The sequence below is a fragment of the Lineus longissimus genome, chromosome 7 (genome assembly GCF_910592395.1).
Source record: "Lineus longissimus chromosome 7, tnLinLong1.2, whole genome shotgun sequence".
Taxonomy (NCBI): domain Eukaryota; kingdom Metazoa; phylum Nemertea; class Pilidiophora; order Heteronemertea; family Lineidae; genus Lineus; species Lineus longissimus.
In genome coordinates, this window is record NC_088314.1 from 21092116 (window position 1) to 21106469 (window position 14354).

The 14354-nt window shown below is 45.2% G+C and overlaps 2 protein-coding genes across 3 annotated transcripts in view; both read right to left on the reverse strand.

Annotated features, from left to right (window-relative positions):
• Positions 1–10025, reverse strand: part of LOC135491097 (slit homolog 1 protein-like) — a 33449-nt gene extending 23424 nt beyond the window's left edge. For both annotated transcript variants that reach the window (XM_064776753.1, XM_064776754.1), the window contains exon 1: positions 9592–10025. In XM_064776753.1, the coding sequence (XP_064632823.1) occupies positions 9592–9806 (215 nt within the window). In that variant the 5' untranslated portion in view covers positions 9807–10025. The remainder of the gene's footprint in view (positions 1–9591) is intronic.
• Positions 10026–10987: 962 nt separating this feature from the next.
• The window catches only part of LOC135491258 (reelin-like), a 29113-nt gene continuing 25746 nt past the window's right edge, over positions 10988–14354 (reverse strand). The window contains exons 44-50 of the mRNA XM_064776997.1: positions 14082–14195; positions 13656–13789; positions 13175–13329; positions 12606–12822; positions 12134–12248; positions 11708–11886; positions 10988–11494 (exon numbers count right to left, since the gene is read on the reverse strand). Of these exons, the coding sequence (XP_064633067.1) occupies positions 11410–11494; positions 11708–11886; positions 12134–12248; positions 12606–12822; positions 13175–13329; positions 13656–13789; positions 14082–14195 (999 nt within the window). The 3' untranslated portion in view covers positions 10988–11409. The remainder of the gene's footprint in view (positions 11495–11707; positions 11887–12133; positions 12249–12605; positions 12823–13174; positions 13330–13655; positions 13790–14081; positions 14196–14354) is intronic.

Consider the following 14354-nt stretch of genomic DNA (forward strand, 5'->3'; position numbering starts at 1 on the left):
TCTTCGCCTCGCCCCATGAATGTAAGGCAGTGAGTCTGTGAAACACGTCAGAGAGACATATATATCATTATAATATGCCTCTTCGCCTCGCCCCATGAATGTAAGGCAGTGAGTCTGTGAAACATATCAGAGAGACATATATATCATTGTAATATGCCTCTTAGCCCCGCCCCATGAATGTAAGGCAGTGAGTCTGTGAAACATGTCAGAGAGACATATATATCATTGTAATATGCCTCTTCGCCTCGCCCCATGAATGTAAGGCAGTGAGTCTGTGAAACATGTCAGAGAGACATATATATCATTGTAATATGCCTCTCGGCCTCGCCCCGTGAATGTAAGGCAGTGAGTCTGTGAAACATGCCAGAGAGACATATATATCATTGTTATATATGCCTCTTCGCCTCGCCCCATGAATGTAAGGCAGTGAGTCTGTGAAACATGTCAGAGAGACATATATATCATTGTAATATGCCTCTCAGCCTCGCCCACTGAATGTAAGGCAGTGAGTCATGCCAGGTCCTTCCTTTATACCTACCCACTGCTAACGTCGCGCCGATGTCACGGCGAACCTGCTTATATCTGAGAGTGTAAACAAGTATATCAAATTACCCTACCAAGGAAAATAATAATGGCCGAGCAGACAACCCATGATTAATTACATTATACTCCTTCCCTCCAGGCTCGGAGTCGGCAACCTTCGCACATCAAGGTATCACTGATCGTGACTTGAGAATGAGATGGTTTCTCCAAAATGTCTGAAACCTCATGAGGCGAGTGATCAGTTGGCCAACCTTGACAGGCTTGTGATAACGTGCCACCATGGCAACCAATCATTTTCAACTGTTGGCACTGTGTGTATGATCTTATACTCTTGTCATGCAGAATCATCTCGGTTATAGTGGTTGACATTCCCGATGCGCTTCAGCAACTAAGTCTTTATCATCATAAATATAACGCAGACGGAAGTATTGCGATATATCAAACAACACTGGAATATAATTTGCCCCAATATATATATTTCTCGAATATTAACTGGAAATGCTGTTATTACTCACTGTTTAGGCTATAGAAAAGTCATCATCATCTAAAGACGAAGGGGAGCGAGGTTTATAGCTGTCACATCACATAATCTTAGGTATGCGTCTTAATCGTCAATGGTAGGATAAGTAGCATTAATTAGATTGATGCTGGAAGGGAATTAACTCTTTTTCTACGACAAAACATCAAGTATCGTTTCCTTTGAGGCAACAAGTTGTGATTTTACGAAAATGCTTCAGTTCATATCATAAATCTCCGACATAATCGAATTTGAACGCGAGATTAATCCCATTTCCTCTGAAAGTGCCGTCTTTCGCATATAAAATTATCCCACCAAGACCATTAGAGCAGGATTAGAATTACGATTTCATCTCTTCCATTAAATCATTTATGAAAAAATCGAATTTACTTCCAAAATGTCAGAGTGAAATCTCAAAGCAATAATAACATTTCTAGTTTATCTCGTGATGACACTAAGATGGAGATGTTGATATTTGATATATCTTACGTTGAAGTTGTACGTAGACTAGATTGTTCTAGACGGTTTGAAGTTAAGGTTGCCGCCGTGAAATAGTTGACAGGTTGCGAGAATTGCGTGTATGAGAGATTCCTCAGCAGTAAGTAGCATGATTGTCTTCTTCTCTGGCGCGGCAACAACAGCTCCCTCCCGTCAGAGATCTCTTTTAACTGCGGCAGGGTAAGTGCAGGCTCAAGATCCCGGACTACTTTGAATGGCTCACATGACGTCAATTCCGAAAGGAAAAAGCTCTCAGTGCCGCCGAACGTAAACAACATTACACACACCGCGTTTTTGCTCTCATCCCGACGATCTAGGCGGCTTGGTTGGGTTGATTTCTGTCACTGGCGCGCACTGACGAATTTTATGAATAAAAGTGTCGTTTACAACCTGAATGACACGTGCGGCGAGGATCCACGGGCGATACAGAAGCGCCTCTGAAGTTTGGGAAGAGTGATGATGAGGAAAACCCGCTGTAAAAGTTGAAGATGAGCAAAGCATAACTGAAACTACTCTTGTAACGAAACATCCCCCTCAGTCATGTCATTTTCGTCAGGAATAGAATTCAAGATATCTTTTGATGTCGCTACATCAGACGACTTTTAGTATTCCTGATGAACCAATGTTACAAATACAAAATGGTAATAAGTTCGCCGAGTGTGAAATGGTGGCTAGAGCTACCTACCAGAGTTTGTTGACTCGATTCGCAACCAATAAAACCCAGACTTGGCCTCAATTTGGCCTCGAGCAACATGACGACAACATTTTAGATTTTATAAACCCTATGTTACCGGCACAAGCTGTGTACTTCGTAGACCTTGCCACAGAGTTGGCAACCTTAGACATCACTGTAGTTGTGACATTCTGGAACAAGTTTGCAAGGCAGAACTTGAACCCTTGGTAGACACTGGCTTTGAGTCGTCGTCCTTAGCAATAGGCACGTTTCGCAAACCTAATGAAGAACTACATGAACGAACGACAAATAATAAAGTATGTAGATGTATTTTATCGTCCCGGGTATATGATTAGTTTCATGATTCCCGATTGCAGGCGTCGCATAATGAAGTCACATGACTTTATGACACCACACTTCGTCGTTCGTCCTGTCGGGCCCGTGTTATTCCGTCATGCAGATCCTCTAAATCATCGTTCGTCCTGTCGGGCCCGTGTTATTCCGACATGCAGATCCTCTAAATCATTGTTCGTCCTGTCGGGCCCGTGTTATTCCGTCATGCAGATCCTCTAAATCATCGTTCGTCTTGTCGGGCCCGGGTTATTCCGTCATGTAGAGCCTCTAAATCATCGTTCGTCCTGTCGGGCCCGTGTTATTCCGTCATGCAGATCCTCTAAATCATCGTTCGTCCTGTCGGGCCCGTGTTATTCCGTCATGTAGAGCCTCTAAATCATCGTTCGTCCTGTCGGGCCCGTGTTATTCCGTCATGCAGATCCTCTAAATCATCGTTCGTCCTGTCGGACCCGTGTTATTCCGTCATGCAGATCCTCTAAATCATCGTTCGTCCTGTCGGGCCCGTGTTATTCCGTCATGCAGATCCTCTAAATCATCGTTCGTCCTGTCGGGCCCGTGTTATTCCGTCATGCAGATCCTCTAAATCATTGTTCGTCCTGTCGGGCCCGTGTTATTCCGTCATGCAGATCCTCTAAATCATCGTTCGTCTTGTCGGGCCCGGGTTATTCCGTCATGTAGAGCCTCTAAATCATCGTTCGTCCTGTCGGGCCCGTGTTATTCCGTCATGCAGATCCTCTAAATCATCGTTCGTCCTGTCGGGCCCGTGTTATTCCGTCATGTAGAGCCTCTAAATCATCGTTCGTCCTGTCGGGCCCGTGTTATTCCGTCATGCAGATCCTCTAAATCATCGTTCGTCCTGTCGGACCCGTCTTATTCCGTCATGCAGATCCTCTAAATCATCGTTCGTCCTGTCGGGCCCGTGTTATTCCGTCATGCAGATCCTCTAAATCATCGTTCGTCCTGTCGGGCCCGTGTTATTCCGTCATGTAGAGCCTCTAAATCATCGTTCGTCCTGTCGGGCCCGTGTTATTCCGTCATGTAGAGCCTCTAAATCATTGTTCGTCCTGTCGGGCCCGTGTTATTCCGTCATGCAGATCCTCTAAATCATCGTTCGTCCTATCGGGCCCGTGTTATTCCGTCATGTAGAGCCTCTAAATCATCGTTCGTCCTGTCGGGCCCGTGTTATTCCGTCATGCAGAGCCTCTAAATCATCGTTCGTCCTGTCGGGCCCGTGTTATTCCATCATGCAGATCCTCTAAATCATCGTTGGTTCTGTCGGGCCCGGGTTATTCCGTCATGTAGAGCCTCTAAATCATCGTTCGTCCTGTTGGGCCCGTGTTATTCCGTCATGTAGAGCCTCTAAATCATCGTTCGTCCTGTCGGGCCCGGGTTATTCCGCCATGCAGAGCCTCTAAATCATCGTTCGTCCTGTCGGGCCCGTGTTATTCCGTCATGCAGAGCCTCTAAATCATCGTTCGTCCTGTTGGGCCCGGGTTATTCCGTCATGCAGATCCTCTAAATCATCGTTCGTCCTGTCGGGCCCGGGTTATTCCGTCATGCAGATCCTCTAAATCATCGTTCGTCCTGTCGGGCCCGGGTTATTCCGTCAAGCAGATCCTCTAAATCATCGTTCGTCCTGTCGGGCCCGGGTTATTCCGTCATGCAGATCGTCTAAATCATCGTTCGTCCTGTCGGGCCCGTGTTATTCCGTCATGTAGAGCCTCTAAATCATTGTTCGTCCTGTCGGGCCCGGGTTATTCTGTCATGCAGATCCTCTAAATCATCGTTCGTCCTGTCGGGCCCGGGTTATTCCGTCATGCAGATCCTCTAAATCATCGTTCGTCCTGTCGGGCCCGGGTTATTCGGTCATGCAGATCCTCTAAATCATCGTTCGTCCTGTCGGGCCCGGGTTATTCCGTCATGCAGATCCTCTAAATCATCGTTCGTCCTGTCGGGCCCGGGTTATTCCGTCATGCAGATCCTCTAAATCATCGTTCGTCCTGTCGGGCCCGTGTTATTCCGTCATGCAGATCCTCTAAATCATCGTTGGTTCTGTCGGGCCCGGGTCATTCCGTCATGCAGATCCTCTAAATCATCGTTCGTCCTGTCGGGTCCGGGTTATTCCGTCAAGCAGATCCTCTAAATCATCGTTCGTCCTGTCGGGCCCGGGTTATTCCGTCATGCAGATCGTCTAAATCATCGTTCGTCCTGTCGGGCCCGTGTTATTCCGTCATGTAGAGCCTCTAAATCATTGTTCGTCCTGTCGGGCCCGGGTTATTCTGTCATGCAGATCCTCTAAATCATCGTTCGTCCTGTCGGGCCCGGGTTATTCCGTCTTGCAGATCCTCTAAATCATCGTTCGTCCTGTCGGGCCCGGGTTATTCGGTCATGCAGATCCTCTAAATCATCGTTCGTCCTGTCGGGCCCGGGTTATTCCGTCGTGCAGATCCTCTAAATCATCGTTCGTCCTGTCGGGCCCGTGTTATTCCGTCATGCAGATCCTCTAAATCATCGTTCGTCCTGTCGGGCCCGGGTTATTCCGTCATGCAGATCCTCTAAATCATCGTTCGTCCTGTCGGGCCCGGGTTATTCTGTCATGCAGATCCTCTAAATCATCGTTCGTCCTGTCGGGCCCGTGTTATTCCGTCATGTAGAGCCTCTAAATCATCGTTCGTCCTGTCGGGCCTGGGTTATTCCGTCATGCAGATCCTCTAAATCATCGTTCGTCCTGTCGGGCCCGTGTTATTCCGTCATGCAGATCCTCTAAATCATCGTTCGTCCTGTCGGGCCCGGGTTATTCCGTCATGCAGAGCCTCTAAATCATCGTTCGTCCTGTCGGGCCCTGGTTATTCCGTCATGCAGAGCCTCTAAATCATCGTTCGTCCTGTCGGGCCCGTGTTATTCCGTCATGCAGATCCTCTAAATCAACGCATCTATGATAGCATAAGAGACAAACTAGATAGATGCGGTGCTTGATAACTGCTTATAAACAAACCCCCAGTGTTTCTAATTAGGCATGCAATGATCTTCCTCATGGATCAGTGAGACTATGTCATGAATATATCATGCCTTATTACTCCAAGTTCATTAGTGAAATCTCCTGGGTGGATCAGAATACACTCGAGATCAGCTGCACTCGGCAAATGAGGGCTTGAACAGTATAACCGACTCGTTTTATATTTATTTGCGGGGAGACTGAATCTAACTACTATGTAGGCCATATTTTCCCGGTCGACACAATACACGTACATTGTAGTGCACCTTTTACAACAGAAGAAGAGGGCGATTCAGTTGCGTCATTTGGGATATTTTAATCTCTCCTCCAGGGCTGGCAATGCTGAGTACCTTGTTGACCTAGTGTGGCACTCAGTGCTTCAAAAGCCTGGGAGAGAAATAGATGAACACCTTCTTCTTCTTCTTCTCGTTCGCTCTAGACAGTCAAGTCCGATCTTCTGATGTATTCTATGGTGTTTCGCAGCTGTTGGAGGTCTCCATAGAGCTGGTCTTGTAGGCTGGTACCTTCTGGCCAGATGTCTTTTCTCAGAGCTGCCAATCTCGCACATCTGATTACGCTTGTTTTGTTTAATAAACTGTTGATGAATGTTTGTAATTACACCACGTGTCATGCCAGCATACTAGACGTTGATCTAACGTTTATCACCTTTACTTTGGATGGTAGCAAATTAGTGATTTTGACTTAATGTTAAGCAGGGTAATTTAGGAGAGTTACTTATATCGATATCATAATAGTGGAATAAAACCAAAAGGTTACGGTTATGACATGAGTTCGACAAGGCTGAACAGAGCACACTAAAATGATTACATTACATACAATAAGATCTTGGGTCGTTTGGGAATGACCTAGGGCAATGCTTTGAAGTAAAAGCTGACATGCATAAAACCCCTACGGCCAAGTTAGAAAACACAAACGCCCGACCACCAAACGACCAACTGCACTTGAAACATGATAGACACCCAGTGACTGGTCTCACTTGACTGCACAAACAACAATGACGAGACAGGTCACAGAGACGCTCTCGTGAAATTAAAAAAAAGATAAATATTCGTCGATCGGGCTCGAACTCATCACCCTCGACACTTGAGCCTTGCCGTCTTACACACTAGGCCATGAAACCGTTGTAGTGAATTAAGTTATTTTCCAGTTTTACTTTTCACGTACAAGCAGAATAGCGTTTATTGTGCCATCTGTACCATTTTCGAATTCAAAGTTGCCTTTAGAAATTGCCCTTTTACAATATTGGCAAAGTGATTTCATAAGATACATAATCAGGAGATGAATATGACACCCTCTGATGAATTAAGGAGCACGCAGCTATTTTCCGAGCTTTAAAGATGCAAAACAATTTCCCGCTTTGCTAGTATTAAAACCATGCGTGTATTGAGGAACTGTCGGATGAGGTGGCATTCGACAGTCCGGGTAACTTCGACCCTGTCTGCCGCGCAGCAGAGGGTCGAGGAGGCCTCTTTGGTTTTCCTGAGGCAAGCCATACAGCTTCAGTGCATACCGCAGTGGATGCACTGTCAATACTGAGCGCTCTGGTATTCCTAGTTTTTCACTTGGCTCGAGATTACCCATCTTTGTGAAAAACGTGTGACCGCACACCGGCAGCCGACGCCCTCAAATCTAGTTCATGACGGGTGAAATGCCGTCAAGTACCAGTCTCTGTAATTAGTAAATGGAGGAGACTGGTGAAAGGATCCACGATCGAGGTCGCAATGGCCACTTAAAGGAATAAAATGTACGCTGTTGGTGAATACGGTAGCGCCACTGTGGCCTGCTGGTAGTGTGTCATATCAGAGGGCGTTTGAAACATTGCTGACCGGCCGTTCAACATGGCGGACGGGCGTTAGTGTTATCCAACTTGGCCGCAAGGGTTTTTATGCATGTATGTCAGTTTTAAAGGTTTGAAATAAGTGCCTCGTGTCGTCAGGGCAGTATAATGACAAGTTCGTCTTCAAGGGAGCAAGGAAAATGATCATTAATTCATGCCACTAAAACAGCCAATGCCTTTGACAGTCAGCGTATTAAACACGCCTCACAGTTATGATGTGTCCGCGGTTTCGTACTGGGGGCCTACCATTCTGATGTCATCTATAGCTGCCACCCTCTCCACTAATGTTATATTGCATCCTATATCGATGACCAATGACTTCCAAGGAAACAACAATATTACTGCCATTGTCTGTCAATGCCCTATTTGACATGACCAGGTAAACAATGAGAGTAGTCGTTGATGTACGAGTTGCTACGTAATCTCAGGCTACCCTGTCAACAAGAAACCGCACCTTGGCGATTTATGTGGAAAAAGGCAGAGTATAGTGAGACGCAAAGATGCTCTCGCCTTATATTATCTTACCATACCGGATGGTTCATAATAGCCAGAGGCGTCCTGCATTAAGGCAAGTCCAGATACACGAGTCTAGATATTTGACAATACAACTAAGCCAATTGGTCTAACTTCGACAAGACTAAAAGAGACCAACCATAAAGTGAATGAAGGGACGTATAGACCATCTTGTGTTCACCACACGTAGCCTAAAGGACGACACAACTGTCAGAGATGATATAGGTGATATGTTGAAGTTGTGCATGTGGGCTTGATTTTTTCAGTTATTGAACTAACTTGTATAATAATGGGCTTCAGATCCGACGATAGACTAGTCCTGTTTTCATCAGCTGGCTGCAAAGGTCACAGCGGTCCCATTATATCAGTGAGTCGGAAGGTGATGCATTAAGCCTGACATTGACAGTGATAAGTCACCCAGACCGAATTCAACCGACCAATGCATATGCAACGTGTACACTCTACGGACATATGGTTACCATAGTAAGACCCCTAGAAAGTTATATCTCCCAGAAGAGCTGAGCTGGAATTTAATCAAAAAATTTGCAAACCAGTGACCTATTAAACTTATTATCAGGAATAATAAATTATTTTTATTCCTCGCATATCAATCAGATTAATGAGGTGTATATTAATATGATAGTGTATACCGGTAACCTGCAAGGCACCCGGTCTTTTCTGCGTTATTCAAAAAAGAATAGGGAGTTTTCGTGAACGCCTATCTCATTGTATGACCTCCTGAAAACGAAGACGAACAATGGGATAGCCGTTCACGTGGGCGTTTCGGCGGATTTCGAGAGGACGTTTTACGGCATTTTATTTTTTGGTGGCACCTACTACGCATACGAAAGACGATTGGCCACATTCAAATAATCATGTGCAGGTTTAAACAATTGTTTTAAATTGTTTGTAATTCTTGGTCCCACATGTGCGTAATGAGTAAAGCAAATTAGTGTACAGTTAAGCCCTTGATATGCTGGTTAATTGATAATATTGGTACACTTTGTAAATCGCTAGTTGAATTAGTTTTGAACTCTTTACATCCTATATCGGCTAAAACAGTCAGTTGTCGTCCTGGTCACCAAAAATCCCATTCACTGGGAAAAAAATCATTTGTCTTTTTAGCCCACATTTACCGAGTTCTAGTAATAAGATATTTCAATTTAAGTCTTTAAACGTGTTAAACGATAGCAATATCCCGAAACAGTTTAAAAATCAAAATGTCAAAAGCTATGTCTGCACTAACAAAGCCCTGTCAATGTAAAGCTGGAATGACTTGAATACCAGAATGCCGGTGTCATTATTGGGTTTTCGCTTTCTTTCAAATTCTTATATCTCAAACTAGGCAGAGATTCATATGAATCTTTCAAAAGTTTAATCTCCCAGGAACGGCTTGCAGGTCTCGTCACGCATCTCGAGTTGTTGGAAACCTTCTTCGGTCTATGCGCTCGAAAACATTAATCTGTATGATATCCCCTTTCTCCAGTTTTTTAAAAAATCCCTTGTTCCCTTTATCAGTGATAAACCACTGGCTCATATTATTGGCATTGTCCTCATCATACCCTTATTTCCTATTATTCTGCAGGTTTTTCATATCATTCAGCATTGTTTAAAGAGATGTAAGTGCAAGTGGTACTTACAGTCTATTCGTTGTTGGTGGTAATTCATTCATTATTCGATGTATCCTGTCCGGCTCCATGTAGCTACAGTTGGTGTGATAACCCTCGTGGATGATAGTCCGACAGTTACATCCTTCAGGGCACTGCCCAGCGTGCCTGAGGGCCACGGCCAGGGCGAGGAGGGGCACAGGCCACACAAGCCTTAACAGCATCCGACCCATCTCCAGCACCATCATGAAATGTTAATGTCCCCTTTCCAATACAAACACCGTTATAACCAAACCGGCAGAAATGACTCCAACGTTATAACAATGTAAGACTCCTCAAAAGAGGACGGTTTTCACTTCACATTTCAGTCTTTAAGCCAATGCATTATCCCACGTGTTTGTAAATATGGAATGACACAGAATATGACATGAAAAGATTGCTCCAAGATTCCAGCGACTGATATGATCATCCATCTAAAGCAACATGTTGTTGCATGTGACGGGGACGACATGTGAATAACTAGCGGCCGATTTTAGAACTAGGTTCATATATGGTACTGGCACGCTGTCGTCCGCCGAGTGTTACCTCTCGTGACCCCCCCCCCCTCATTCACAGTAAAACAAAGTACTAAGCTGCGCGGCTACCGTCATCCAATCTGAGTGCTGAGTGGTGAAATATGGCTGAGCCATCACACAGTCTTGCCTGATTTCTCATGGCACTGCCGCTGATCGATATCAATGCCATTTTAGGCCCTAAGTGATATAAAATGCATTTGGAGTTCGAATCTCCTTCTTCGGGGAGTTTCCATGTTCACGAACATGCTTTTTCAGACGCCCTACCTGAGCAGGGACTTCCTGGGGCTCCAAACTGAGCATCGTCATCATATGCTGCGAGGTACAATTCACCACCGTCCTTATTGCTCATTGTCGTTTCATCTCCCTCGACACCTCTGTGTTTCATCGTGGGGTATAGATACCAGTATTACGAGGGGCGGAAAAAAATCCGACTGAACACGTTGGTTCCTTGTAAATGTCTTCGTGGATTCATAACGTAGTCACAGAAAACGCCGTGTAATAGAAATAGATAATTCTTCACGGCACTGGCTGAAGGGATGAGTCGTAATTGACACAATACAGTTTCAAAGGCCTCAATTTCGAGACTTACGAGGACAATTTGTTGCAACGAATAGGGAGTTTTCGCACCATACGCTAATGGCTCTGTAGTGATTTATGTGCACCAGTGACTTGTACTTTCCCCAGCCTATAAAGACTAGAATCGTCCAGAGAAACATGACGTCTCTTATCTTCTTGAGAAACATATGGAACTCGATCATGTTACACTTGTATCAAAAAGCTAAACACGACTTGAGAATCTTCTTTATCAACCAACCAGCATTCAAGCCAACAACACTCTCTTCTGAATGACGAAATATACGTTTTATTCAATAGTTACTTTGTCAATTTTAGAGTGCACTACATCAATTATAAGCTTACTGCATCGCAAATTACTGTTAAATTCCCGTCGTTGAGTAACTTGGTTTCCACGAAAGCAAGAAATTCTTACGAACGCGAGAGAACAGGCATCCGGTTAACATTGACGTATGTTATAGACTTGGCGAGTGTAACTAACCACAAAGCCTGCGGAACGCCGGACACCACCAGCTGTAATTGACTCAGACCCCTCGTAAAGCATCAGGAACTAACAGGGTCATATTATGCAAAATCTTAGCAAAACAAGTTATCCCGAAAGTTCTTATAAAGTGCATCCATATTTTATACCAACAAGACAGTGTGCTGCACATCTAAAGACCACATCATTGGCAAAAGGCATGCTGTCTTATGGCCTGAAGTATCATCTGTAGGGTAGAAAGGGGTTCATTGTGTCTTGCCGCCTCCTCGGGACACCCCTATGGTGAACCATCGCCGCTTGGTTCATCCTGTAGAAAAAAGAGAGTCGACATTACTGCATGTACTATCATTGTAGGTATAAAACATGCACTGTTGAAGTGGGTCTTTTTCAGTGTTGTGTTCAGTGTAGGTCAACCAAGACAGAATGGATATATGTGAGCAAACAACACTTCCCTCTACGTGTATTGAGACATTATCAAAATTTCCCAATGATATGGATGATGCCATCCTGCAGCACTGACCTCACAACTTCCACATAATCTATCGCCCACTGATCATGGCCAAACCCATCATGGACCGGCTGCCACCACCGGAACTGAACACCCCGAGCCATAGCTTCATGCGGGAGGTCATAGGAGACCTTCTGCGGCCGGATATACTGCATCGGGTCATGGGAGGCGAGTAGATGCCACGAGATGCCCTGAAATTAGAAAAGACAAGTCGAAGAGGCAGTTTTAAGAAGAAAATAGACTCAGTCTCCAGATGTCTCAACGAATCCCATCAGATGCTAAGGAGAGGTGCTTCTCAGACATTCTAGCTGTATCCCAAAACAATAATATCCATGAATAAAAGGTTCGGACTCTTAAAACTGGGGATTTCCATCGTTTTTACACCGCTGTAGCAGCCTCGCGACGGGACCACGTGCAGATAAAATAGTTTCCATTTACCTTGTCAGTGGTATACTGCAGTAGTACCGCCTTGTTGGTCGTGTTTGTGTTCAAGTTCAGATGACAGGTGTCGCTCTGTTCCACACTTCCGACGCGTAAGACAAACATGATTTTTCTGGAATGACATGTTAAACCTGATGATGCAGTGCCCTCAAACAGACACAGAAGAAAACACTCAACGAGTCCTCCATCTTTACAAGTGTCACATGACTAGTCATTGATATGAATTAAAACAAGAGTGGCCGCTTCTCTGGCAAAACAATCAAGACGGCACTCATGATATCCAGATTCAAATCCTTGGAGCATCAGGGACGCCAATCTAATGGTGTCATTTCTAGGCCGAAGCATGTGATTGCTGCAATATACCTTCCCTTAACGGAGCGTTGTTATCGTGGACAAAATGTGAGATGAATTGCAATCCTAACATGCTGACTCCAGTGAATTGAACTACCGTATTCGCCTGTTAACTCACGTTGATTGTGAAGTATCGAGCTCTCTGGTCACGGCCTGCCTTGAACCACATCCATTGAAATATAGCGTCTTTCCGTGAGAGTGTGGCAACAGGATGCCACAGCCAATCCCAACACCTCCACCAATCACCGACTCCCAATACGCTGACGTCACTCCAGCCTCGAAACCCTCCAGCATGTTCGCTATTAGGGACATCAACATTGGCACACATGTGTCGCCTGGCAAGACATAAGAGTTATGAGAGGAAAGAGAATCCATGTTCATGGTGCCCTTATCTTAACGATGGACAGGAAAGTCAAAATAGTCTGCAGCGTGGAGCTAATACATTTCTCCAACAATTTGCCAATGCATGCGGTGTAGGAAAAGAGTCTCCGATGATCGCATCTCGCACGTATCTTTTCAGGACCAACTTGACCAATCTAATTGAACACGATAACTCCGTCATCAAGTCGATATATTCCCAGTCACACCAGCTCCTGGCCTGGGATCTCATCTTGACCTTTACGACGCCACTGAGCCAAGCCATTAACACGGATCACACGAGAAGACTTGAAGCCGTCCTGCCCTTACCTACGTATCCGCGATCACACCTGCATGCTCCTTCCACACACTGGCCACGACCGTTACACTGCTGGGGGCAGCCCTCCCCCACATAAATCTCATCTATCGACCACGACACAGTCTCGATATCATCGCGAGCTTGTCGCCAGCGGATACGAGCCGAACTGGAAGCATGAAACTGACATAATGAACCTTACCAGCGATGAAGTTCCTGATCGTTTCATGAGACTTGGAATGTCATGTAAAACTCAACTAGTTACAGTCACTGGCATCCATTCATGATAGATTGTGTTTTATGAAGTCACTCTCGTTTAAGCTGATTATCAACGTCTATTCTGCCAAATAGCAAAGGCATGTGTCTTTAGCAAGGGTTGTCCATAATCAATTTGTCAAAACACATTGAGCATTTCGTTCCTGTAATGATATTCCTTTTTGTTTGCGGGGGGGGGGGGGGGGTTAATCCTCGGATGAGGTGCTGTTGGGACTTTACCTTGAAAATACCTGAGGAGGCACTACTACCGTGACTCTTCTCCACGTTCGATACCGATCCGCCGTGAAGACCGTACCACTGTGGTACATGTACGGCTGGCAGCTGAAATCGGATGACGTACCAGGAAGACAGACCTACAACAAAGGCTAGTTCGTTTAAGTTCAGTGACACCATAAGTAACGTTTTGAGAATAAGTTACTTTTTTAGTAAGCATGTACATGTATTCTGTGTGTTTGTTTTATGACAGAGAAGGCTGTTTGATATCACACAGGTTTGTTGCACAACTCGCTTCAGTTTGAATCCTCATTTCTCTCGGCAACTAGGACTCCAAGCTAAACATTGCAGTGATGCGGACCGCCGTCTAATGTCATACAGACATGCCACACAAGAAGATCCTTGTAACGCGTTTCATGATAAAGTACATACCGGTTTGACGAGTCGCCAGGTGTCATCCGATGGATGCCTCGAGTACTCCAGCCTCACATCGCCCCCTCGGTAGCACGCAGCAGAAGAATGAAGCTCCGTACATCCAATGCTAAGCTGAAAGGGACATGAGTTGTCAAACCACTGAGCTGAGAGCTGAGCGTCAACTGGGCCATTATTCGTCAATCAATATCAGGGGATCAGTCATGTGAATGAAGAGGCCATAAAATGTTTTCGAAGCGGCCACTGTTGGGGGAACCAGGCTGGCCAAGAAAG